Genomic DNA, 26,639 nt, shown 5'->3' with positions numbered 1-26,639 from the left:
AGCCATTAACGACCACCGATTCGTGCATACAACAACCGAAAAAAAACAAGGCTGCAACTGCAGCGAGCCGAACTTATAATTTATAAGCTGGTTTCCTTGTTGCAAGCGCAAAACACCTGCACAGGTCGACCAGCGACTCTGTCGCCCTGTCTCTGTCTGCCCTCGCATTCGCCATCTCGTTCTGTGTTGCGCATGCGCAGCCGAGTACTTCTACTTTTTCTGCCTGCGCCTCTGCTCGTTGGCTCTTGTGTTGGCTTTTTTGCATGAAATAAAATCTCACGGTTCAGATGCGTACGGAGTTGTTGGCGAAAAGCGGCGGGGGGCGAGCGGGGGGCGCAGGTGGTAGGAAGTCTGGGCAAAAACCAAACAAAAACCCAGCAAAACCAGCCGTAAGTCGGTCGCAGAGGGGAGGGCGACATGCATGTGGGTTTGTTTTTTTTTCACTCATTTCACTCGCTTTTTTTGCAAGAAAAACTCAAAGAGCCGAAACTGGTTTTTGCCAGCAAGCTTTTGAGGCGGCCAGCAATAGAACGGAGCTGGAAATTTGAATAAACGCCGCTGCATCGCCAAAAGTTGTTGTCCTTTTTAACGAGGCAATCCGAGTCTGCGTTTTCAGCTGTATCTGTATCTGTATCTGTGTCTGCCAGTGTATCTGTACTTCATTCATATTTCGAGATGCTTAATGGGCTCTACCTGGTAGTACCCACACACACAGGTAACGAACAGGTAGAAAAGGTCCATAATAGTGTGTGTGTGTGTTTGCACTGCTCATGGGAAATCACTGCTCACGGGAAACCTGTTGTTCTTCCCTATGACCATATAACCAGAGAACCAGTGAAAGAAGCCTTCGCAGCCGAACAGAATCCGAGGCTGCTGCTCGATCTGAACAGATGCACGATAAGCGAAGGGATCGAGAGATACAGATAGCACTCACTTCCTCTTCGTGCTGCCCCTGCTGAATGAATGAATCGAATCCCTTTTATCAATCTTTGTCCGCAGCAGCCCCCTTTGTTCCGCACCCATGAATGATCTCAGAAGGGTCTCGGTGCCCAGCAGCACCTTGCCATTTTCCATCGGTATCTGCCGGATTGCTATCAGACAGAAACAAATACGAGTGTCTCATGCTGATACGCAGAACTAGAGAAAAAATACAGTGCATCTGGCCTACAACGAATTTCGGCAATATCCGTTTTATTTGATCTGCATTGCAGAAATATGTTTAAGAAATATATAGCTTAACTTTAGCAATTGTTTTTTCTGTAACTCGAGTTAACAAAAAACGACAACTTTTATGTGCCACATTTCAGTTCCATTTAAATTCTTAACTACTACATACATATGTGTATGTTTGCTTTACTGCCGCCAGTTGGCGGTTCGAGTTACAGAAGCTCGACTGTGTGGTGAAAAAGAGCTTACCTTTCATATTGCCATTATCCACATAGCCGGCATTGCTGACCGATGTGCTTGTGGTGGTGGATGCCAGGCAGGCGAGGATCAGCACCAACGACCAGAGGGAGCTGCTGTCCCACGATCCTCGCGATATGCTCATCATCCACATGCTGATAATCATGATACCGATGCGGGGTCGATTTGCTTATATTCACCAACTGTACAAACACGCGAATCTCGGCAGAATTGTTTGTTTACTTCGAGCTGCTTTTCCGGAGGGGGAGGGGGTGGCGCGGGCGTTGATGATGGGTGGTGCCTAGTCAAGCGTGGCCGACGCTCCTCCTTGCCCCATCTCAAAAAGCCAGACTTTGACCGGCGATTAGCAACGAGCTTTCCACTACACCTTTTGAACCGATCTCTGTTTTGACCTCTCTGTATATATATTCGCGAAATGAGCGTGCAAATCGTAATGTGGCGAAAAGCGCACAGATAACGCGAACGATCGCGCGGGGGCGATTACAAAAAAGCTGAAGCCAATGCGAAACCAACTTGGCGAACACACACATGCACACTAACTAACACACTCACACACTGTTGTTGGCCTACAAGCTCCGCCTGCTGTGTATTATTGTGTACAATATAAACAATTACGATTCCAGTGGAATTGCACTTGATATTGATATTAAAATATCATAATATTTATATCTTTTCGTAATATAACCGGTGATAATTTGCCCGGCGATTTACACGAATACGCAAGCGCAGTTATCTATGATGTTATTTGTTGATGTTTTCGATTGGAAACTGATACACGGACAGCGCGGTTTGAAATTTATCTTCAAATTTACAGAGTGACTGTTGCGAGTTGCTTATATAGCTTCGGTTGAACCGTTTTTACCGATTTGCCCGTTTCGCTCAATGTTCGAAACGAACTTCTCTCGCGCTCGCAACAAGTTGCAGCACGCTGTGGTCGGAGTTCCCGATTGAAATCATGCTGGCAGTTCCTTTGCAGCTTAAGCCCGAGTTGGCATGATCCAGATACAACAAGCAACCGAAACGCCAAATGGAAAACGGTTGGCATGCTATCACCAAAGACACTAGAATATTAATCCGAGAATATTGTTCTAGTGTCTTTGCTATCACCGAGCAGTCTTCGCGCAAACATGAAAGTGTTCAATGCGATAATCGCGGCGCTCGTTTGCCTATTTATTGCGAAAAATAACGTAATGTCGCGCCTGCTGGATGAGAATTGTGGAATATCAAAGGAGGATCCATACGATCCGCGCATTACGGTAGGAAACAGAACAAATATATACGAGAATCCATGGATGGTGTTGGTTTCCTCGAGTAAGATGTGCGGCGGCTCTCTAATTACACGGCGTATGTATTTTACTAAAACATTTGTTATTTTTTATTACACAATACTATCTATACCCTGTGTATTTAGTAATATGATTCATAGTCCAAGATATAGAGATCTTAAGTTACATGTACTTACTTACTTACTTAAAACTGAAAGTAGAGATAGTGGTAGATAGTAGAGATAGTCGACTATATTATTTTTATTTATTATTTATTTTTTATTTAGTTTTAATTTTTATTTTATTATTAATTTCCTTTTATTGATTCTTGTTTTATTTTGGATTGTTTAAGAACTCGTCCTGACAGCAGCTCACTGCGTATTCCCCGAAAAAATGTACGTGCGCTTGGGTAATTACGAAACAGTAAATCCCGAACCGTACTGCGTTAATAATCACTGTATACCAAGGTTCTACAACATCAGTGTGGATCTAAAAATAGTTCACGAAAAGTATAATGAATGTCTTCAGAATGATATAGCGTTGCTTCGAATGTCCGAAGCTGTGGAGTACTCGGGTAAATAGAGGTTTTATCTCACGTGGATTACTGATGCTTTAAGTTTTCTCTATAGATTATGTTAGGCCGATCTGCATCCTTGTCGACGAGCAAATGCCAAGCGCTCAAAATTATACGGTTACCGGCTGGGGTAAAACTGAATCTGGTAAATTTAGCCGGATCCTGCTGAACGCCACTCTATATAACTTAGATATTTCAAAATGTAAAGAGAAGTACGAAAAACCGGTTGATCGATCGCAGATATGTGCGGCCAGTCATATCAGTAACACCTGTAGGGGCGATTCTGGAGGCCCCTTGAGCTCCAAATTTTGTTATGACAACAAACTCCTGACTTTCCAGTACGGGTTGGTCAGCTACGGAGCCGAAAGCTGCGAGGCTTATAATGCAGGTGTTAACACCAATGTATCGTACCACACGGAATGGATATTGCGTGCTGTTCAAAACATGGACTATTTTTCTATTTGGGCCGCGAAAACCGGACAGGATTTTCTCCGTTTATGTGGAAACTCTATTTAACGTGTAGGCATATTGTACTCTAGATCAGTCACAATACATATTTGAAACGAATAAATATGATGGGAGAATACGAAATTACTCTAACTGTGTTTTCCTGCTTAATGGCGTTCATAAAAAATTTGTAACACAAGAGTCAAAAAGTAAAATATAGAACTAATTTCTAAAACAATTTTATATTTTTTAAGCAGGAGGATCCGCTCGTTTACTGGAAAACGACTGTGGAACCACGAGCCATGGTGGTCATATAGCGCGGATTCAAAGTGATGAATTCGCGAATCCCTGGATGGTCAGCGTAATGATCTCGAGAAAAGCAGAGTGCGGCGGTTCACTTATAACTGCTCGTAAGTATTTGCAATTGAAAATACGAATTATATACTCAAATTATCATTTTATGTTCACGCAGGATATGTTTTGACCGCCGCGCATTGCATTTCCCCAAAGTATATGTGAGTGCATACTATACTATTACTACCCATTTTATCCTCGAAAACACTTTTTGAAGGAATGTGCGCCTGGGCGAATACGATACCCGACATCCCATGTCGGACTGCAATGATTCCGGCTGCAGACCAAGGGCCTACAATGTGGACGTGGATAAGAAAATAGTTCATAGTAATTTGGAATATGATATTGGTCTGCTGCGAATGCAAAGGTGTGTGACATTCTCAAGTAAGTGCATTTCGCTATCAAAAATTGCTTGGGAACTAAATAACTAACTAAACTTCCCCATAGACTATGTCAGGCCGATCTGCCTGATTGTTGGCAAAACGTTTGGTCCCATTTCACTCTTCAATATCACCGGATGGGGTACAAATAGTGATGGGGAACAGCAACATAGGCTACAGACTGCCACCCTTCAACAATTACCGCAAAGCAGGTGTGAAAGTCCTAGAAGACCTCTCGATATATCCTATATATGTGCCGGCAGCTTTAGCAGTGATTCGTGCAAAGGCGATTCGGGAGGTCCTCTGAGCGCAATTCGTAGATTTCAGGGGCAGGAAAGGGTCTTCCAGTTCGGTGTCGCTAGCAAAGGACTTCGTTCGTGCGGAGGTTTGGGAACTTACACCAATGTCACACACTTCACGGACTGGATATTGGATGTTATTCAAAACCATTCAGGCGAATTTGATTGAGATCAAAATATGTTTCTTAAGATCAATATAATATTTTAACATATACATTTTTGTTATCAATATCATAGTTTTGTAGTTACTGCAAGGGTATCCTATCTTGTTGTTTTTATTTTTTTTCAGATTGTAGGCTATATCTACATTTAACATACATTTTTTCCATTTACTTTACATGGAACATACATTTAAGCAAAATATATGGTACGGCCACATCGATGCCGATAACGATAGGTGGCTCAACGCGTCCTAGTATCGATGACAGTCTTGTTTTTGTTATGGTTTGATCAAACTGAAAAAAAAACTTTTGGAATATAAATATAAATTTATTGATTTCATTGCGATTTAAGCATTTGATTTAAGCAAGATGAGCAAATTCTCGCTCTTCAATGGCAACGATGAGGACGAGCACGAAACGGAGCAGAAATACGCACACCTTATGAGTGGGTAACCAGCTTCCTAAGCCGGTTCAATGTTACCAAATCCTTATTTTTCGATACAGATCTAGGAAATGCAAATCACTCGGTATCGGAAAATAGTTCTGGGAAAGCAAGTCGTTGCAAGTGGACCAGCGCAGAGGTGGAGACCTTTCTGGGAATCATTCACCAACTAAAACTGCAAGCTGCACTCCGAAGGGCGCAAAGCAATGCAAAGGTGTTTCGGATGGTGTCCAGAGAAATGGCCCGGCGGAACTGCCCCAAGAGTCCAAAGCATCTGAGAGTCAAGTTCCATCAGATGCGGCGTCAGTATGCGAAGGCTCGGAATGGTGGCGAACCCTTCGAGCACTTTGAGGCGGTGCACGAGTTGATGCAGGGAGAAGATGTATCTGATCTGGATGAAGAGGCGCTGGAGAGTGACAGCGATATGGAGGCCGACGAGGACCAGTCCGGCATGATCTCGGAAACCGAAGGGGACGGTAGGTGCCAACAGGCAGGAATGTATTGGAATATGAACTTAGGCGACTTTCCTTCGCAGATGCTTTGGATGCCTCAGGATCTTCAGTTAACATCGTTGCCCGCTGCAAGTGGGCAGAGGGCGAAGTGGACCTCCTCCTAGACCTGATCCACACACTTGGCCTTCGAGCAGCTTTGCTGCAAAAGCGCAATGCCAAGGTCTTCAAGCTGCTGTCCAAGGAGATGTCCAAGCGCAACTGCCACAAGGGTGCTGAGAAGCTGCGCATCAAGTTCCAGCAGCTGCGGCGATTGTACAACAAGGTCAAGAACGGCACAGGGAAAACGTTCGAGCACTTTGAGGCGATGCGACTGGTCCTGGATCCGACCGAAGAGGAGGCGGCCGCGGATGCTGAAGCGGAAGCCCATCTGAGCAGCGCAAGCGATAGTGATTTCAATGACAGTGACGAGGAAGAGGGTGATGCATCACAGAGAAGCGGAGGTAGATATTATAATAGCTATTTCCTATTTCACATTTAATTAAACCCCAATGTTCCCTAGCGCATTTTTGGACAGACGAAGAGGTTGATTCGTTTCTACTCATCATTCGGGACAATGGTTTCTTCCGCGCCTTGGATGGCTCAAGGAAACGCAACTTCCAGACCCTGGTGCACATTTCCAACATCTTGGCTAAGCAGTCCATCAAACGAACGCCCCACCAGCTGCGCAATAAACTAAGGCTGCTCTGCAAGCGTCATCGAGAGGCCAAGGAGCACGGGCTAGATAATGTACGCATTCTGCCTCGCCACTTTGAGCTCTTCGATGAGCTGATTCAAGCGCCGCGGGAGAACAAAGAAAATGCCATCAGCAGGCTCATTCGCATCAGTAAGCCTTCCTTTCTCAAGCCGCCAGGCAAACCAAGCGTTCCGCTGGAAAGTGACAGCGACAACTCCAGCTCCACCTGCGATCTCCTAAGAGCGGCAGCCGATAGCGAGGACTACGTGGACGCCATCGAGTTGGAGGCTGAACCAACGCCGATTGAAGCACTTACTGCCATCATGGAAGGTCAAAAGCAGCTGCTTGCGCAGATCAAAACTACCAACGAGAGCTTCCTGCGGCAGCAACGCGAGCAGCAGCATCAATTTTTGGAACAAGTATCCGACCTGATGCGTCGAGATCGAGAGGAGACCCTGCGCAGGATCAGCGAAATGCTGCAACCGAAGTAATGGAAACATAGAACTCAAGCTTCTAAAACTTTTATTGAATTGAATTCGAAGTTATTGCAAAAAGTTGTCATTATTTATATATATTATATGTATGTATTCTATATTCATATCGTGTGTGTGTGTGTGTGTGTATCCTGTTTTTGTGACAGTGTCCTGTGTCTAGGGTTTATTCCTCATTCATTGTGAACAGAATGCTGGTTGAAGTTACTCGCAATTCGCAATTGTCTACGATTTATCTAGGGTTTTGTATAAGTATATACGTAATTTTGAGAGATTTTTCGTTTGTTATTTGATATGCTACATTGTTATTTTTGGGATTAAGTTAACAGTTGGATTCGTTTTAGGTTTTAACATTAAGCGAGAATGCTCGTTAGTTTTTAGTTTTTGTTCTTTTTGTGTCATCTGTATACACATATGTATATATTTTGTATATTGTTCGGTTTACAACAACTAAGCAAGCTCGTCATAAAATATGTGTTGCACTTCAAAAAAAAAAAAGTAACCAATTGGGCATAGAAAACTAAACTGCTGTTGCTGATCTGAACCGATCTGGCTTGATATATATACGTGTATGTTCGTTACGTTACGCTCAGGCACAAAGTGTAAATTACAAATATCTCTCCGCGTCTCGAAAACCATAGGGAAACACAATCAATCAACCAATCAATCAATCAATCAATCAATGGGTTCTCATTTGGTGGTTAATTATTGCATTCGCATTCATTTCCTAGCGGTGTGTGAGTTGCTTGTATTTCATAATATTATTATTCTTTGAGTTTCTGTGGCTTTGTGTCTCTTGGAGCACGGCTGAAAGCTTGGCTTGACTTGGCTGCTGCTACTGCTTTATTTTTTCTCAGTGTATGGTAACAACAATAACAAGGTGTCTTTTGGAGATTATGTGGACTCTGCAGTAACAATCTAAGAGCTGACCGGCTCGGGCAGTGGGTTCTCTGTGATGCGTATCTTGTTGCTCTGGGTGCCGTAGTAAAGCGTGCCCGATGTATCCGTGGTCACGTAGGCTCGGTTGCCATTTCCGGTTCCTGTTCCGCTGCCGCCGGCACATCCGTTTCCGTTCTCCAGATCCAGATCGTCCCCGTCGACGCTGCGACCATCCGCATTATTATTGTCCCCCTGGCCGGCGGTGGTGTTGGAGTTGCTGTTGGTGCAATTGATGGCCGTCTCCCGGAGGCGATTGCCCACGCGAAGGCTCAGCTGCCGCTGGCGATCCCGCTCCCTTTCCCGCTCACGATCGCGCTCCTCCATCGCCTGCTGCTGCTGCTCCCGGAAGTTGGCAAAGAAGATGGAGGAGTAGGTGTGGTATTTAGTTCCACAGGGCGAACTCGCTGGCGTGGACAGCGGCGTTGCTGTTGCAGTTTTATAAGTGGAGTTGTTGTTTTGGGGGGAAGGTAGTAGTAGTTTGGCTATTGTTATTTACGTTATGTCACTTGATAACATGTAAGTTGTTGGTTCTTGTTCTTGATGGGTGTTTTTCTTTATACACTTTCTAAAAGGCTTGCCTGCTGTTTTTGAAATGTATGTACGTGTGGTGATGTCTGTACGTTTGCAAGGCTGCGATCAAAATAAATTCTTAGATTGCTCGAGATACTCTTAAAATTCAAATGGAATACATAGATACATAGATAACTATGTATATGCTAGTTTTCAATATCATCATTCATTATAGTTACAATTTACATCGTTTAATTCAGTCTATAGATTGTTTAATAAGGCTATATATTTTTAGTTGGCTGAAGCTATAAAAGCTGCTTTTATTATTTAGTCATATCCTTATTTTAACCGCAGCTGCAAGTGTATCTGTATCTGAATGTAATGTGTCGGGTGCAGTTTGCATGATTCGAGATGAAAGCGGCGACAATCTGCTGCTGCTGTTCTTCTATTATCGTTATAATTATAAAATTTTATTATTATTGTTGTTTGTTGTTGTTGTAGTTCTAGTTGATGGACGAGATGGAGGGGGAGGGGAGGAAGCTGGGCTGAGATTTCGCGATGGTCGATGAGCGGATCGATGCGATGCGATGCGATGGCCCCCTTTGCTGGGATTGGATTGGATGTGGCTGCTGTGACGACGATGCTGCTGCTGTGGGAAAGAGACGCGACTCCCAGTGGCCAGAGGACCACCAACACCAGATATAGTCATATCGGAGGAGTATATCACTCTGGCCGCACCGTTACAGTTCGAAATTCACGTTGTTCGTTCGTTTATTTAGAATTCTCAAATATACAACAAAAGCTTACACTTTCAATTTTCGTTTCGTTTATCGTTTTTCTCGACTTGAGTATGGTTAGTGTATGTAATTTGTATATAATAGCGTTGTCATGTATGTATATTTGTATAGCGTGTTTAAACTTATTGCTCTCGTACATTTAAGCTGTGTTGTGGATGGTGAAAGCAGCCCGACTTTTAAGGCATGTGGGAGAAAGGGGTGACACAACGAAAGGCTATATGTAAAGTACATATACGCAATGCATTTATTTATGTAGACAACAAACGAAATGGAAACTAATCACTTGCCGCTTTCCACTTAATAGCTTACCAACTAAAAATCGCATTAATTACAAAAAAAAGTATTTAACATAAACAAAAGAGCAACAATAAATTTCAACGCAAATCACAGAAGTGGAGAAACCGAAGCAAGTTTTTTTTGCCCTTAAAAGCAAAGCTGTAAACCATTTTTCTCAGTGTGGTTATTGTTCTAATTTTTTGTTTGGGTGTATCAGTGTCGGGTGATTATCCAATTGCTCTCTCTCTCTCTCTCACTCTGCCCCACCGAATTGGGGCCGATGCTGCTGCTTCTGCCGATGCCGCTGCCACTGCTGCTGCTCTCTCCATTCGCTCACTTAGTTCTGCTCTGCCGCCGCCGTTCACTGTACAGTGAGCTCAATTTGCGTGGAACTGCTCCGGCTGACCGATGAGATTTTGCGCGCCAACTTTTGCAGTGTGCCAACAGCTTTTGGGGTTTTCGAAATCAATGTTCAATTGTTTGTGGTTGTTGTGGTAATTGTTTTCGATGTTGATATTGTTGTATAATTTGTTTTCAATTTGCGTGTAAATAAACAAAACAAAATGATAGGTCAAATAAATGAAAGAGTTATTCGAAACAAAAGGCGTGTGCGAGAGGGTGTGTGTTTTTGTGGAGGAGAAAATCAAAGAGAGCGTTGGAAAAGCGAAAGCGCATCAATTGCCCAGCTAACGAGGTTGCACTGTACTCAGAAGCAAATCTACGTAGATGCAGGCTAGTGTAAGTCATTTTCACTATTCAGCTCTGTAAATCTTAAGGTGTTGTGGGGGTAAGTCAGAAAATTAGTAAGTCAAGTTATATTTATTGAAAAAAATAAACGATTTTTTTATAAGTTAATAAAACGAAATGTACTGCTATTAGTATTTTGACATTATGTTATTTTACCCGTTAACACCTTAAAATATCGAAAGAACCATGACTAGCAGTGTGTGTGTATGGGTGGTTTTTAAGCTCTACTTTGCCTATATAATTGTATATAATGTTAATTTGAATTATTGTATTAATTAATTAGCTAAATGCATTCCAACTAGATTTCGGGTTTGTTTGTTTTTTGCAATTTGTTGGGTATATTACTGCTTGGGTGCTCCGGCAGATCTTCCTACTGAGGTTTCTCGGACACTACGATCACAGGTGCGAATATGATGGTGTACAAATATACATACCATACACACGATTATTATATTTAGTTTTGTTGTTGAAATTATAGAGAACGCGCAGTTGCATTAGTTAAACAGTTATTTGGCGATCAATTCGAGTTGAGGTGGATTGGAAAAACCAATTTCGAAACGAAAAGAAAATCAGAGTTAGAATTGAAACGAATTGAAACAGAACGGGAGGGAAGTCGTTGGTGAATGCAGCAGAGACCAAGTCGATGGATTGGATTGCATAGACCATGAAATCGAATGAAGATTATGGAATTATGGAGTGCGGATTTTGAGGTTTTTGATCGTTTGAAGTTGCAATTTCGTGTGAAAGATTTTGTTTGTATATTTTTTTCATTTGGATTCATGTTGCGTGTTGTTCGTTTGTTTTTCATAGAATTTTTTTTTATATTTTGTTTTTTTTTTTTATTTTTTGTTTTGTATGTTGGTTTAGCAAAAACAAGCAGTTTTGGAGAAAGGAAAAAGAAATGAAAAACAAAGTAATGAACATCTTGAATATCTTTTCTTGTTTGGTTGCTGTCGTGGATGCGAAATTGTGTGTATTCTTTGGGGTCCTAACTATTCGGGGAACTAGGTTGGGGTTTGAGAGTGGTTAAATACATGTGTGTAGAAAGTAAACGCTTGATTTTCAACAACTTTTCGATTTATTTGGAAATACTTTGGTTGCGTACAAATACTTTGTTTTATTATCAACATAAATATGAACGATCAATGTCAATTTTATTAGTTTTTTTTTTTTTTTGTATATCTAACCAATTTGTAAATATAAAATTTTGCACAATAGATTTTTGGTTTCGTTTTAATGCATCTCAAAAAGCTTTTGATTCTCAAAGATTTTCGTTTAGACTAAAATCAGGTTGGGTCAGGGACGTTTGTGTACTTTGTGTGTGCGTGTGTCTCCACGGAGAAAATCGGGGGCTAAGCTAGGAGCATCTCCTGTGGGAAAACTGAGCTGAACTGAACTGAACTGAATCTATGGAGGGGATATCTTGCTCCAAACGGAATGGACTTCTAGATGAAGCTGCTCAACTGAGTGCCGTCCCAGTCGCCGGGACGGAAGTACTTGACTAAGAAAGTTAGGTGGTAGGTAGTTAAGTAGTTAAGGTAGTTGCGGGTTAATAGAAGGATTAAATAGAGTGGGTACAGTAGTAGATTGTTGAGATTGTAGCAGAGATTGCTGAGGTTGTTCAGTTGTTGTAGCATTTGATGTTGCTGTAGTTCTAGTTGTTTTTGTTGCTGTGGTGGATCTTGGTGGTGTGGTGTGCGGTGTTCTAACACTTACCGTAGCCCTCGCCCTGCAAGAAGAGCCGGAAGGCCTCGGCCAGCTTAGCCGGCTGCTCCTCCAGCACCAAAGCGCAATCGGAAATCTGTGGGTGGGAAAAGATTATTACAATCGAACAGAACTTAATAAAAATACACAGATATGCGGTGAAATATTACAACCGCATATGTATGTCGGTTAAAATTTATAAGAACCTTCATCCACGATGAGTTTGTGGGGTCTAGACGGCCATTGAAGGTCACCGTGTCGTCGACGTGCGGCGAGAGCGAACCCGTGATATTGATCACCGGCATCTTCAGCGTGGTGGCCGCCGTTTCGCTGCCCGGAGTACCTGGCGGAGTGCGCGCCAGATGCAGGTCGTTGCGATGGATGTACGCGTTGATCAGCATGGCCAGATTGGTCGGATTAACGCCGCGCTCGAAGTGCTGCTTGTACATCTGCACCAGGTCGTGATTGCGCTCCTCCGGATTGCGTCCGAAGTGGTGCCACATCAGATAATCGATCACGCCCTGTGTCATGCCCTTGGTGCGCAGGAAGCGCGCATTGAAGCTCTGGTAGCCCCACTCGATCCAGCCCGACTGCGTGGACACGCAGTTGATCAGGCACAGGGCGCCCACCTTGTCCGGATGGGCGTGAGCGAAACGGGCCAGAATATTCGCCCCGGCACCAACGCCGAAACCAATCACCGACTTCAGGCCAAAGTGGGATAGCACGAAAAGCAGCTGGGCGGCCAGATCATCCATGGTCGGATACACGTAACTGCAAGTGATAAGAATAGTTGTTAGAAATATATAGTATATAATACTCGTGTAACTATTTCTTTCAATTTGGAAGTTCTTTTCTATCGATTCAACGCTATTTTGATAACTGACAAGAAACGTATTACGCGGTAGGCAATTAATTCTTACTCCTCTGGCAAAGTGGGTGCACCCTCCTCCTGGCCAGGAGCAGTCACATGGTAAACACAGAAGTTCTCCAGCAGACCTCGCATCACTGGAAAATTGAAGAAGCCAGCAAAGCTGGTGGCGTCTACAATGGGAGGAAAATACTGATTAGCATGATCCGAATTGAACAGGTATTTTGGACCACTCACAGTTGAGGCCCAAATCGTGGTAGGTGATGATGGCCGGCTTGGCCGTATCGCCCTGTATGGCCACGTGGACATCGCCCTTGTCTGTGGGCACGCGTCGCTGTTCGCAGGCCTCCAGGATGGAGCCGCGGGCATTGGGGAATTGCAGCTGCACGGAGCGCAGTTCGATGTCATCCATGGGATCAACGGGCATGGTGCTGTTGGGATGGATAAAAAAAAGGTAAGTTAGTGACAGGTGGCTCCTTAATCCCCGATACATATGTTTTTTGGTGGGATTTTTGGGCGGCGGCAGCAGCGGCAGCTGGGTAGCTGTTCATAGACTGGCATCCTGTGAGTTTTAGTGTTTTTGTGTCGCAGGATATGCATCCTTGTTTCGGATCTCATCTAGATACTAACAGGCTACTGATCTTGGGGGTATACATATATGGCAGGCGTGAGTTGATCTCGCTGCTCTCCTCTACTCTAGGCATGGTTCATATGTATGCAAAACTCAAATAAATCAAGACGTAAGGTATCGGTTAATAAACATTCGGAGAGATAGAACAATTTGGGATGCTTTTACAGGGTTTAGTTGTCAAACTCAAGTCTAGGCAAGTAACTTACGAACTAATGGTTGTTTCTTAACAATACTTTTACTCGTAAATCAAAAACTATGTGAAGGGTTAATATGAACAAAAGTAACGAGAAATTAATTCAAACGCAAAAACTCTAAACTTGTGTGTTGTGATTGTGTTTTTTTTTTTGGGTGTTTCAGTGTCTTGCATATATCTTACATACATTCGGATGGTTTGGAAATTTGGGGCCTAATTACACAATACCCTGGGCGTATTTTCTATAGAATTTGTTTCGTTTCGTTATCGTTTCTTTTTTGTATTTTGCTTACCCCAGCAGGTGTGCCTCCTCGGCAGTGTGTGTTGGAGCTGACGGCATCTTGGTGGTCAGTGTCTTACCGGATTTGTCGCGGTCTCTGAAAGAGATTCTATGAGCATGCAAGCAAAGAATAACCAAAGGAACGCAAAAATCGAGGCAAGTTTCTGGCAGACTCTGTTCCAAATCGGCTAAAAACTTTCACCGTATATGTATTCATATTTTCTTGTGGACTTGAAATTGGAGATCTTAGGAGTAAATATATATATATTCACAGGACGTAGGATGTGAAGTAGGAGTAAAGCAGACATAGAGCAGTAGAAAGAAAAAGCGGAGGAGCAAACTTGTTTGTTTGCCCGGATGAATGAAGCGGGGGAATTCTCGTCAAGGTCTCGCGTTCCTTACGTAAAACGTGAAACGTAAGCGAATGAGTCACGCAATGTCATTCGGGGTAAATGTCGATGGATGTTGGCGATGTATGAAAATGGCTAGCGACAAACAAGTGGCGCCAGGAAAATGCGACCAGCTGGCATACTACTAATTTGACTTTCCTCTCCTTTTCGTCCCCTGTAAAACGTGAAAAGCTCGGAAACTTTTGTTTACCTACACCCTCTGCTGCTTGGGATAACAAAAACTTTTACTGCAGGGACCGAACTCAATTAGTTAATGCTGGAGGTGTGGGGATAAACTCAGGTGAGGGATGAGAGTTCATTATCCTCATATATAATATACATACTATAGTATGTATACATACGGTTAGGGTCATGGCCGTCTTCATTATCACCTTTAATTGGTTACGTGATTGAGCTAGAGGGAAATTGCATAAGCAGAGCTTAGCTCTTATGGATATGTGCTTAGGGAGAAAACTATTATTATCATAAATTCATAAGATGAAACTTATGAATGCGAGTGAATAGCTCTTGAAATATGCAACTTCCGGGGTAAACCTTTCATTTCCCTGTACATCCATTATTAATCTGAACAATCAATTTCTGGGACAACACGCAAATAATAAATAATTGAAATGCTTAAGTACAGGCGTATTACTTGTGTTAATCAGCTGTTTGCATACGCTTGCTGTACTTTCTTTTCAATTTACTTGGAATCTCCAGCTTAAACCGGTACGGCCACCAACCGGTTAGAACTGCTCGGTATCGGTTAACTCCAGGCCAGGGACCAAGAGCAATGCACTTGGCTGAAGGAATGCACAACAGACGGTGCGATCTGGGGTCTGGAAATAACACATTAAGTGGACCAAATCACTTACGCGCGATGCCAGTGGCTGCGGAAATACTAATTAAGGCCACTTGAGATCGCCAGCGCAGTCGTGAATAATAATCGTACAATCGTGGATACTCTCTACTGCGTATGAGTATGAATAATTTGAAGAGTGACCGCAAATTAAAGCGAATGTGGGTCGCAACCGGCGGCCAACTAAACCCAAACTAAACGACTCAAGAGTTCACTTTAGTTTCTGAGCTCTGTTTGCTGTGCTCTCGGGATTGTTGTATTGACAAAACTGCTGCAACTGCAAACTGCAGTTTGACCTTGGGCCATGGCTAACCAGAAACGAAGTTACATTTCCGACGCTATTCTTTTGGGGCCTAGACCCTTTCAAAATGCTCTACTTTCAGGGATTTTATTGCAAAGTGTTTGTATTCATCTAATAAAGTTATAATTAAGAAATTCCTTTAGAGCAGTAAGCTTGATGCTGATGATGATGATGTAATGCGGAATGTGAGCCTTTGAGTTTACATCAAATATATACAATTAGTTCTTCCTTCTGCTGGGCAAATAATTTCAATAAAATAATGCAAGGTGCCTTGGAAAATGAAGAGAAATATAACAACAACATTGGCAACAACCACAAACAATCAAAAGCAAGAAAAGCAAAAATCAAACATTTTGGGCTGACATGCAATCGCAATTAAGCTTCTGGGGTTATGGGAAGTCAGGTGGCAAAGGCAAAATCGAGCTTTGATGTTCGGTGTTTAACCGAGCTACACAGAGAAAACAACTCGCAGATACAATCTGATTAGTGGGAAATTGTTGATCAAGTAATTTGAAAGAATGTTGAGCAATTAATTACAATTAAATTACAACGGAAGTGGCTTTTTGCTGTGCGAATTAGTTTTCAGATAAACATTGCAGTAGATATATTTTTACAGAGAACTTATATTTAAGTTATATTTATTTGATGACTCCGTTCTTTTTGTTCTCTGTGTAGCTGCGAGTGGGTCACTCAGTTGGTTAATGATTCAGTGGGGTGGTGCGTTCAGTGGGGGATTTTGTGTCCGTGCCTAAGAGGGGGCAATGGATGTGGGGCCACATTGTGGTGGGTGATTAAGAGTGATTGGCGGAGAGAGCTCACCGTCGCGTCGCCCGTAGAGCGGAGGAGGCGAAGAGTGGGTGGCTGACCCCCCGGTTGGATGGACTTACCTGGAGCCGCCGACGATGACCGGCAGGCGGTCCGAGCGGAGCAGCTCCTCGCTGTCGGTGGGCGAGGACTTGATGGCCTGGCCAATGGCCCGCTTCACGCTCGCGAAGACGGAGGGCGGGGCCGTGGGCTCTGTGGTCGACTGATAGATGGCGCCGCCATTGCCATTGACGGCCGGCAGCGATACATAGCCGCCCTCTGACTGTGGCATGCTTTTTTGGGTCTTTTGCTTGATTTCTGATTTATTTGTTAACCGGCTAGTTATCTTTCGGCTTTGCTCGAATTTCTCGTTTAAGTACTTAGCTTGGCGTGCTTTGTTTTTTATTTATTATTTTCTGATAGTTAGAACTGAGTGTTCCACTGTGCATGCAAGTGTCGGTGTGTGGGTGCGTTTCTGTTTTCGAGTTTTTTATAAACAAGGCTTTTGATTCATCAGCGCCGAGGTGTGTAATATTATAGCCGGCAGACAGACAGACAAATACAATGGGCATTTCGTTGACATTCGAATATTTATATATTTATTTTTGTTTTTTTTTTTTTGGCAGCAGCAGCGCAGCAGCGGCATCACAACGTCACAAAACATAAATCACATAAAAAACAAAGAAAATAAAATTATAATAACAAAAGCAAATAGAATGATGATGAGATTGAGTCACACGAAAGCCGGATTTGCGGGGGTCCACAGTATCAAATGATTGACATTGGTTAAGAAGCAGCAAGCCACTACAGTGGGGCATCGCTTTGACGAAGCCAGCACCAAAATTTAGTTAGTTACGCTCAAAGTCATACGGTAAAGCGATCAACTTTTAAACTTTATGGTTAAGAAACAGCGGTAAAAAGCCAGGGCCAAATAATAATGTATTCAAAATCCAAACCCTTTAGTTGTTAATCGATTTCTTTGAGAGAGTGAGATACGTTTTGATAAGTTAAAGGAGTAGTCAAGTGTAAGTAATTCCACATCCATATTCATAGAAATAAATACAAGCAAGAACATTTTCTATTCCACATCGAATCGATAAGAATGCTCTAGGTGACTTGACATGACATGAAATACGCATTATTGGACTTATGTTAATCAGCATCTGGTGCACCTTAAAGATCTGCCGAATCTCAAGACCTTCAACCCCCATCTGCCATCACTATCCAAGCTCCACTGCATGGGGAAGCACTGAGCTGGGGCGTCAATGCTCGTACTTGAAACAAAATATGCAGGCCAAGCCGCGAGAGGAAGGCAATGTGGGTATGTGGGTTTTGGATCTGGGTTTGGGATTGAGGCACACAGAGACTGCTGCAGCAGCAACCCCCCGGACCATTCCCAGCTCCTACGTCGCCAATGTAGCACATATGCATTACATTAACCCAGTTTGGGCCAAGGGTTGAGGACTGCTCTCCACGTGCCCTGGCTTGAAGCCAAAGTGGAACGGAGGCATGAAAATTTCACACATCCCCGGGAGGCCACACACATGTTTTCCTCCTGCCGTTCTCGGTTCGTCGTGTAGTTTTCTTTTTTTTTCGCACTGATTAAGTGCGTCATGCGGCTCGAATTTATCAACTAATAATCACCGGACAGCAACGAAGCAAATGCAAACGCTTCACCCACTCCAAATGCTATGACGCAGCCCCAGATACAGATAATTATATACATGTTATGTACTGGTCACTGGGCAAGTGTATAAGTTCAAACGATAAACAAAACAAAACTCGTTATGGCTACTATTTTTTTTTTGCGTCTTAGGTTTTAAAACCCAGTCAAGCCAAGCAATTTGAATTCATTTCCGAGCTGGGACCTCAGTGCGTATGATGAATGTGGCTCCAGGGTAAACATACAGCAAAATGTATACAAAGCGGAGGATTTCGGATGCGGAGCCCGAGTTGTTCTAGGAGTTTTATTATTCAAAAGCCAACGACTTGAGTATTTTATTGCTCATTTAGCTGCAATGGTAACTGCATAATTTAGCCATTCGAATTGAAACTTTAGTCATAAAATCACGACGTAAAATGAAGAGAATGGCAAAAGTCGTGACTTCCAAGTGGAACGATGCATCGCTTTTGGTTTCCAGCTATCTTATCTTGGTAACTGCGATTCAAACTGGATTCCTGACTCTCCAATATCTTTCGAAACATCTCAGCTCTCAAGTCTTATCTTTGGTTATACAGATAAGTAAGTTAAACAGTTGCTACAGTGAAATCAAACAAGGCCGTTCTTTTATCAACTGTTATAAAAAGGAACATGCTTGATTTCAGCTGATCAAATAAAATTACCAACTTTTTATGGCATAATTACCATAGCTGTTTTATCAACCATATAACCGATGAATAATCACACAAAGCCACCATGATTTGTTGCCCTAGTCTGAAAACCTAAACACAAATGACAGCGCATTTAAAGTTGCCAAGTACATTGGCACTCGCAAATTCCGTGGGCCATCCTCCGCCACTGAAAAAGCTGTTAGTCTAGCTCAACTTTGACCTTTTGCTGCTCGATTTATGGGCGCTGATAAAGTTGCGCTTGCACTTTTCACCTCGACCACACGAAATGGTATATGATATAATGGGCCATATTCCTATATATATACATATATAATGTAGTAATGTATAATGTACTATAGGCTATTGGTGGCAAGCGATTTATCAGCGGCATCTGGGCCACTTCAATTCCAATAATTGCAGCCCAGCGTGTGCCATTTATGGCGAATTATTCATAATTGCGATTGCACGTGAAGAGTGCAGAGGAGGAGCTTGAGGTGCGAGCAGCGTGGAGCCATTGAAATTAGCATTCGGCTAGAGTGGGACGGCGACGGGCGAACGACGTGCCCTGGCTTTTCCGTTTTTCCGGCCGGAGCGAAAGGAGCGCACGGAATATCGACAATTTGGCAGGTCGCCCACGGCAACCGTTGGCAGGTCAACGGGCAACAACAAACCGAAGCTCAAGACAGCAATCTGAACTCAATCTACTGCTGAACTGTGTACTTGATTGGGATTCAATGCTACTTCGGATTTACCGACTCAGAAGCCTAAATAATTACGAGTTTTTCTGAGAACAAAAGTGATTTACATAATCCTTGAGAATTTGATTCACTTTAAAATGTATCTCTATCTGCTTAGACGTGAGAAAAGATCATTTTTAAGGAAGTCTGCTGTATTTAGATACATTTGTATTGTTATATTATCATCTAATACGTTTGATGGCTGAATCATGGGTGATCGTTAAAACTCTTGTTTTTTGTTAGATCTTTCAGTGTTCGATTTCCTTGGAAGGTGGCTAACAACAAGTTCCCTGCTGGCCCTAAAAATACTTGCTCAACTATTGTATTGACTGCAATTTGTCCGAGTCCTTCAAGGATATCGCCTCCGGGGCGGAGGGGGGACAAATTTGCAAAACAGAAATTATTCAAATGTTCTTTGGGGGGGGGCGGAGAGACAAGATACCCCAACGGAAGGGGGTAAAGGGGGAAGGGGGAAGCGTGGCAGGGGCAGGGGCAGGGGTTATGGGGCACCGACAACGGCAGCAAATCACATAAAGGAAATGTCACGCTATGTCAGGCCGCAGGCCAGCAGGAAAAAAAAATCGTACAGCCGAAACGAACAAAATCACACGCTCAACGTCAGAGTGTTGTTGCAGGATATGGGAGAATATCAGTTGGGTGGTGGGGGGCGTGGCACGGTAGTGGGCGGTGGGGCAGAGGGGAACGGCGCAGGTTGCCCTACTGTTACGTGTTTGCAATCGATTTGAAAGTTACATAAAAACAGAGCCGCAGACCAAGGGCAGAAAAGGGAGAAGGTGCCAGGGAAGTTGGTAAACACCTGAGTGGCCAACAAAAGCTAACACAACAACAACAACAGGAGCAGCAACAAGGCGCCAAAAGCAATTTGTGCGGCGAACTTTTCATTGTGTTTGCCTTCTGAGTAAACTGACCTACGCATTAAACATGCAGGAAAGTTAAACATCAGATATAGATACATATATGTATGTACTAGACTCAGATACTCAGGCGGACGAGACGAAATCCTGTCCATGGCGATGGCGCCGACAGGTTACAGTAGAGCCGTTAAAGTGGAGTCCCCACCCATTCATTTCCACACCCAAAAGCCGCTAGAAGCAATAAAATTTCACAAAACAGCGAATAACAAATGTCTGCAGGAACAGTAAACACTGCCAATAGGTAAACCAATTAGGGCAACTGTTAGAGATAACAGTCAAGTCGCTTTTAATGAACAGCCCCATTATTCCATTTCGCTTTTCCTTTGTTTAGTTAGGAAAATTGGTCGACTATTGTCTAGAAAATCAACTCGAAGTTGCCTTATTTTTCAAATTGCCTAAATCGTTAAGTTTTTTAACTTAATTGAGATTCAGAATATTATCTTACTATGAAAAAACATTCAGCAAAGTGGAGTTAGAATTTGATCATAAAATAAGAATAATTTAGAATCCCAGGACAACTTGCAAACGCACTTCTTTTTTACTGACATAACTGGGTTTTTGCACACAGGCTTCACTGTGGCAGCTGCTGAAATGATTGCGGCGAAGTTTTCTGGAGGTCGTTTAGAGTGGAAAAGCGCCAGCTCCGAGAGAGAGGGAGAGCGATAAAGAGGAAGAGAGACGGAATGGAGCGAAGGGGAGGGCAGCAGGGGTCCATTACGTCAGAGCCAGAAGCCATTTGGGTTTTGTCAAAAATTAGCAGTTAGGAAAAGCGAGGAAAACCCAAACGAAACCAAAAGCCAAAAACGAATAAAGAATAAAAAGGAACATCATAAATGGATGAATTAGTACAGATATGACGAGCAACAAGAACAACAACGACAACAACGTGCATACAACAACTAACTGTTAACTAAGTAAAAAGAAGAGTGCGCAAAATATACAATAGTGCTAATTGAAAAACAGATACTGGGATGCAAATGAAAAGTTTTAGATGAGGCAGTGTGTTTTCTTTTCTTTTTAATGGGGGCGAGCGCAGAGAGAGAGAGAGACAGGATAAGACATAGAGAGAGAGAGAGAGAGAGGGGAAGAGTAATAGATAACTGCAACAAAACAAATGCATGCGGTGCGAGAGGGAGGGGAAGAGGATTAGAACTGGTTAATGTTATCTTCCAGACCCGCCCCTCTCTTTCACACCTTTCCAACTGGCATTTGTTTTGTTGTCTGTTTTGGCACTTGTATGTGTGTTAATTGTGCCCGCTGTGTGTGTGAGTGTAGGTGTGAGTGCGAGTGTGTGCGTGGTTGGATTTAAAAAACTCACCTGACGCTTTCCGTTGCTTTTTCTTCTATTCTTCTGTAGGCCTCAAAATTGAGATAAAAACTACTACCGCTTTTTCCCAACGCCTTCTTTTTGGCTAACAAAAAGAGACCGTTGTTTTAACTGCACCGTCTATGAAAAAATCAATATTCGGTCTCGACCAACTTTTTTCTTCACCTTTTCTTTTACAACTTGTGTAATTTCTGTGCTCGTTCTGTTTCGTTCACTTATTCTCTCGCTCTCGCGCGCACGCACACACACACACACGCCCGCTGTTCGCGATTGCCAGTAATTTTCGGGGATCAATTTCTTGTAATTTCTCCAGCTGCTTTCAAGTCTTTAATTCTCGGTCTCGATGCAGCGCAAAGCAAATTTGATAGTGATGGGCGGAAACATCGATGCATCGGGAATCGATGTTTTCAAAGATGGTATCGAGGCTAGCCGATATTTTAGAAATAGTATCGCAGCCCAGCGATACATCGTTATTTTTCAAAACATCGGGTGTTTAAATGAAATTTATACAAATTTTTGTAAATATGACTTATTATTTGTGCCTAAGAGCATTACATTTGTGAATATTTTATTTTTAATGCTCATAACAGCAAGCATCCCTATGTTTCCTTTCCAAACTGCGCTGGCTCGACATAAGTGCCCATCACTAAACAGCTGTTTCATGTGGCCAGAGGAAACATGCGTTTAGCGTTTGTTTGAGTCAAATTCAATTTGTTAACTAAGTTCTTTCGCGCGGAACTGGATAACTGATTGAAGAGGTCTATAGGCCAGGCCCATATGCATCAAAACACATCGGCCAGCTAGCAAATCCCGATTACTTACTTATACTCCAATTTCAGAGATGCCGCGACGCTACCAGACAGCTCTCAATTCGGCCAAATTCAGTGCCCAGGTCAAGACCAAAACTAGTGACAACGAATCCGATTCCGAAGACGATCTTCTGCCGGATCAAGATGCTGAGGATAACAATGAGCCAGATAATCTGCGCAGCATTTTGGAAAATGCGCCCCACTTCTCTAATCCCGGCTTGAACACTGGAATGTTGGGCCAACTCTTGCACGATTATAACGAGAATCCGAAGCAGGACTTGCCAAACTGCTCGGTTACGGTGCCGCTTCCCCTCTTCCTGGCCAAGGATGGACAGACTCCCCGTGTGGAGGCATGCGTCCAAAGGCCATGCGCCTACGACGATTGGACACGGCATTTGCAATTGAACAAGGCTATATTTGATAGGCGCTATAAAAATATGAGACAGCGTGAACAGAAGCAGGAGCAAAGTGTTTACGATGCCAGTCTGTTTGAGATGGCTGAGCACATAGCCCAGCAGGAGAATTCCTTCTTCAGGGACAGCTACGATTACTACTACACAGGCGGGAACCTAAACACGATTCCGTTTAAAGGAAACGATCAGCTGGCCATGCATGTCAGCGGTAATAAGCTCAGAGATCTGCACTTTTCCCGAGATTATGGTGAGGCGGAGTTCTGGCAACCATTGCATTCGGCTACGCTTGAGGAATCCTCCAGCGAAGTCTTCGAACTTCTTCCGCTGGACAATTTAAACAGCAGTCAAATGTTCCTGGCACGTTTGCTGAAGGAGGTTTCCCTATACGAACTTAAACGCAAAGAGGAACAGGATTCGGATTCAAAATACGAACTTATTCGCCATTGCATGTTTAGCAGTCAAGTAGCTCCTTTTACAAGCGCTGCACAATCATTGGCCAATGCCAATACATTGGCTTTAGCTAGCCAGGATCGCTCCTTGCGCTTCGTGGATATTTCGACACAACAGGATATAGCCAAGCTTGATGTTTGCTTGCTAAAAGGACTGAAGAAATCCTCGAGTACCTGGGCACAATTAAAGCAAGCCGATGGAAGCACCTTTCACTGCCTAACACAGCCTGTTTTGTTTACCGTAGACGTGCGATGCAATCTGCCTCTGAATCCCTGCTTCGCCAGCGGCGTTCACTCAAAAGCTTGCGAGAGGTTCTCTTGTTTGGCCAAGGGTGTGAATCCTAATCTCCTGTATGTGGCTAGTAATCACAACTTCCACTGTTTGGATATCAGATGCTTGGGTAAAAAACTGACCGATCGAGCTGTGGTCACCTGGACGCATCAGATGACCTATCCACCCTGTTTTATTGACACATGCACTCACCAGAACAGTGAATACATTGCGTTAGCTGGACTCTTACCCAGAGATCTGCGAATTTGTGAGATGCAAGGAGCTCAGGCAAAATGTGTCGATGAAATGTTCTCGCCAGCAATACCATTTGCGCCGCTAACCCTGGAAGAAGCTTTAATAGATGCTCGCTTGGGAGGATTTGTGGATGTCTATGCTGATATAGCAGAGCGGGCAACCACCTGCATTACGGGAATGCGCTTCGTTCCCTTAAAGGAGGCCAGTGATCTAGCTTTTACCCAGCTGCTAACCTCCAACAGCTTGGGAGATGTTTACTGCCAAAGACTAACGGTTAGAGATGAAGAGGAGCACGTCGAGCAGATCAGAACCGGAATTCACACCGCGGAAGCCATACGCTACCTTGCCAATTCCGTTAATGAGCGCGTCCAACGCGAGAACATCCGCTGCACACAAGTCCAGTCGATACCAGAGATAAGAGACATCTTTCGAGATGGTGCCAAAAGATCAAAACCTGACGAAAAACCTCTAATCGTAGAGGAGATCGAAATTGACTATGGAATAGAAGATACGGATGTTTCCGAAGATGAAAGCCCAGGCTCTGAAAAGGTAAAGGAAGAAACTTCGGAGTCCAAGAAAGATGGTAAGAAAACGCCTAAGAAAAAATCCAAGGTGAAACCAAAACGGCAACCCAAAAGGAATGCTCCCAGTAACAAAAATGTTAAAAAGCAGAAGAGCATCAGTCGCGGTCCCTGGCAGAGATCCGCTTACAAGCTGACCCACTACACGGACATGATGTCGACCCGTTTGCTGGACGTGTGGGATATGGAGGAGTACGACACCACACGAGACGTAACCAGAGAAATGTTCGATGAGCGAATTAAGGAGAAGGAGCAGGAACCGGAACAACGCATGGCCAATTGGTTGGACCAATTGCCCAGTCAGACAGTTGAACCCACTGGGGACGAGGTGACCGAGGGAAATCCCGACATGGTTCCCGGCACAAGTCTTCCAAAGCTATATGGCGCCACCACAGCGAACTACTCAGTGATCCCAGTTGAAGAGGGCCTTTTGAGTCCCAAAAAGGAATCGCCTGTTGAATTTACCCACCAGTTTTCGATCTTGCTGCCCGGACAGAATACTATCATCGAGGACTATCCCAGTGCCCCGCCCGCTAAGAGGCCCAAGGTGAAACACGTCATGGGTTTCTAGCTTAATTTAGAGTTATTAAGCTTAAATTAAGTTTAGCAATTATAAATAGCAGACTATCAAATGTATTAAATAGAAGTACATTTAGAATGTAAAAAATTTTTTAAATTTTTAATTGATTGTAATAATTTCAATAACACAACACACACTTCACATTAGCCCATCCCGAGAACTTGATTGCTTGTCATACTTGCCATTTTCGATTGATGTCACTGTTTGGGGATGTATCTCCACCAAGATCGGGTTCGTAGGCTGGATTCACGATTCCCACGATGGGCTCGACCACAAAACGATCGTTCCTGCGCTTGAGGGCGTATCCCACAGATCGTTTTGCCATTTTGGGCTTATCTTGATCGCCGTGCAGCATTATATTGCGCCCTTTTTTTTCCAACACACCACACGACCGTTTAAAGAGTGCCTCAGATTTCGACTGATTTTCAATTTTCAATTAATTTGGGCAGTTTGCGTTTAATTGATTCGATCTATCTATCGCTCGTCGGCGTTCAGTGGGGCGTAAACGAGCCAAGGGTGACAATTCCATAGGAGTGGCCATAGATAGAATATACGCTTAGTTTAGTTTAAGCTAAGCTCGGGTGAGCTGAGCATCCAAAGCTTTTAGTTGGGGAAGATTATCTTGAACTAAATGCATAAACTATAGAATGCTTTTGACGGCAACATTGGCAATTCGCAGATACAATGCTAAGCTCAGATTTATTATCCAACAAATATCCCTGGAGCCAAAAATTTATTGGAAATTAAAAAATTGTTAAATTGATTTTGTCAACATATGTATTTATCAACCCGTTAATCTTAATGTAAACTTAAAACAAAACTGGCAAGAACTCGCTACTTTTTCCCAGTGTACGAAATTATCCATTACGGCTTAGAAATAAACTGCAATAAATTAAATTAGAGTATGAAAACAAAGAAAATGTCACATAATTTTACCAGATTTAATTCGCCAATCATTAAATTAACTCTTTATCAGGCTCCACCCACAAATAAAATAAAAGAGGCGCCTGCGCACTAGAAAAAGTAGGCGAGGCGTAATGTTGCGGCAACATTGTGGCTAGCAACATGTCGATATAGCATATTCCTTGGTCGCAAACTCCTTTTAGTTAAACTTGAGCAATTGCTTGAGCAGGTTGTGTGTCCTTCGTGTTCCATATATTTTCCGTTTTTGTTACATTTTTAAAAAGGATTATTAGCTGAATAATTATAAATGAATAACTTTTTGGAATACATTTCGGTATTACATTGTTCCTGTAAGTTCTGATTAATCATAAATTTCAAGTTTGATTTTAAAAATTAATGTTACATATTAAATAACTCATTTGATTGTGTCTAAATTAACTTCTGTCTTAACCTAAGTCCGCCTGATCCGCCCCTGAACAAGTTTCTACTTGATTACGTGGACAAGTGCTCTCTCTCATTCTACCCCCTGTATTGTGGATCCCGTTCCCACAGTATGTGAATCTCTTGACTGCACAAAAACACGATCTTTCACTCTCTCTCGTACTCTTACACGTGTGGATGGTAGTGGATCCCGATCCCCCGCCCCCTCCCGCTCTTACTTTCCGGGTCTCTCTGAAGATTTCCACTCTTTTTATATACGGGTGCACTCAAAAAAAAAGACTACTAA

At 43.2% G+C, this 26,639-nt stretch overlaps 6 protein-coding genes across 21 annotated transcripts in view; 4 read left to right on the top strand and 2 right to left on the bottom strand.

Moving 5' to 3' along the window:
- Positions 1-2,267, bottom strand: part of LOC6735581 (epidermal growth factor receptor) — a 38,717-nt gene extending 36,450 nt beyond the window's left edge. Inside the window, exon 1 of the mRNA XM_016168695.3 lies at positions 1,417-2,267. Coding sequence (XP_016028937.1) covers positions 1,417-1,570 — 154 coding nt within the window. The 5' untranslated portion in view covers positions 1,571-2,267. The remainder of the gene's footprint in view (positions 1-1,416) is intronic.
- Positions 2,268-2,384: 117 nt separating this feature from the next.
- On the top strand, positions 2,385-3,858 carry LOC6735574 (serine protease grass). The gene is made up of 3 exons (XM_039292485.2): positions 2,385-2,769; positions 3,043-3,264; positions 3,320-3,858. The coding sequence occupies exons 1-3, from the start codon at positions 2,553-2,555 to the stop codon at positions 3,778-3,780; spliced, it is 900 nt and encodes a 299-aa protein (XP_039148419.1). The 5' UTR covers positions 2,385-2,552; the 3' UTR covers positions 3,781-3,858.
- Positions 3,859-4,002: 144 nt separating this feature from the next.
- LOC6735573 (serine protease grass) lies at positions 4,003-4,956 on the top strand. The gene is made up of 4 exons (XM_016181426.3): positions 4,003-4,121; positions 4,184-4,226; positions 4,283-4,449; positions 4,513-4,956. Exons 1-4 carry the CDS (start codon positions 4,064-4,066, stop codon positions 4,911-4,913), a joined length of 669 nt encoding a protein of 222 aa, XP_016028935.1. The 5' UTR covers positions 4,003-4,063; the 3' UTR covers positions 4,914-4,956.
- Positions 4,957-5,145: 189 nt separating this feature from the next.
- LOC6735572 lies at positions 5,146-7,126 on the top strand. Its single transcript, XM_002082456.4, has 4 exons — positions 5,146-5,350; positions 5,410-5,823; positions 5,883-6,299; positions 6,359-7,126. Exons 1-4 carry the CDS (start codon positions 5,275-5,277, stop codon positions 7,021-7,023), a joined length of 1,572 nt encoding a protein of 523 aa, XP_002082492.1. The 5' UTR covers positions 5,146-5,274; the 3' UTR covers positions 7,024-7,126.
- On the bottom strand, positions 7,038-25,379 carry LOC6735571 (protein NDRG3). Of its 16 annotated transcripts, XM_039292480.2 has the most exons (9): positions 21,643-22,055; positions 16,405-16,823; positions 13,982-14,077; positions 13,102-13,295; positions 12,917-13,037; positions 12,203-12,767; positions 12,009-12,093; positions 10,638-10,682; positions 9,226-9,992 (listed from the first exon to the last, which is right to left on the bottom strand). In XM_039292480.2, the coding sequence occupies exons 2-8, from the start codon at positions 16,611-16,613 to the stop codon at positions 10,663-10,665; spliced, it is 1,290 nt and encodes a 429-aa protein (XP_039148414.1). In that variant the 5' UTR covers positions 16,614-16,823; positions 21,643-22,055; the 3' UTR covers positions 9,226-9,992; positions 10,638-10,662. The 16 variants fall into 16 exon arrangements, with proteins under 16 accessions (XP_016028920.1, XP_016028916.1, XP_016028931.1 ...); XM_016168682.3 differs by lacking the exons at positions 9,226-9,992; positions 10,638-10,682 and adding an exon at positions 7,038-8,387; XM_016168678.3 differs by lacking the exons at positions 9,226-9,992; positions 10,638-10,682 and adding an exon at positions 7,038-8,387 and having other exon boundaries at positions 13,982-14,065.
- Positions 22,260-25,155, top strand: LOC6735570. Its single transcript, XM_016181429.3, has 2 exons — positions 22,260-22,409; positions 22,491-25,155. Exon 2 carries the CDS (start codon positions 22,493-22,495, stop codon positions 24,998-25,000), a length of 2,508 nt encoding a protein of 835 aa, XP_016028914.1. The 5' UTR covers positions 22,260-22,409; positions 22,491-22,492; the 3' UTR covers positions 25,001-25,155.
- Positions 25,380-26,639: the final 1,260 nt, after the last annotated feature.

Source organism: Drosophila simulans, chromosome 2R (assembly GCF_016746395.2).
Source record: "Drosophila simulans strain w501 chromosome 2R, Prin_Dsim_3.1, whole genome shotgun sequence".
NCBI lineage: Eukaryota > Metazoa > Arthropoda > Insecta > Diptera > Drosophilidae > Drosophila > Drosophila simulans.
This window is presented reverse-complemented; position numbering and strand designations above follow the sequence as displayed.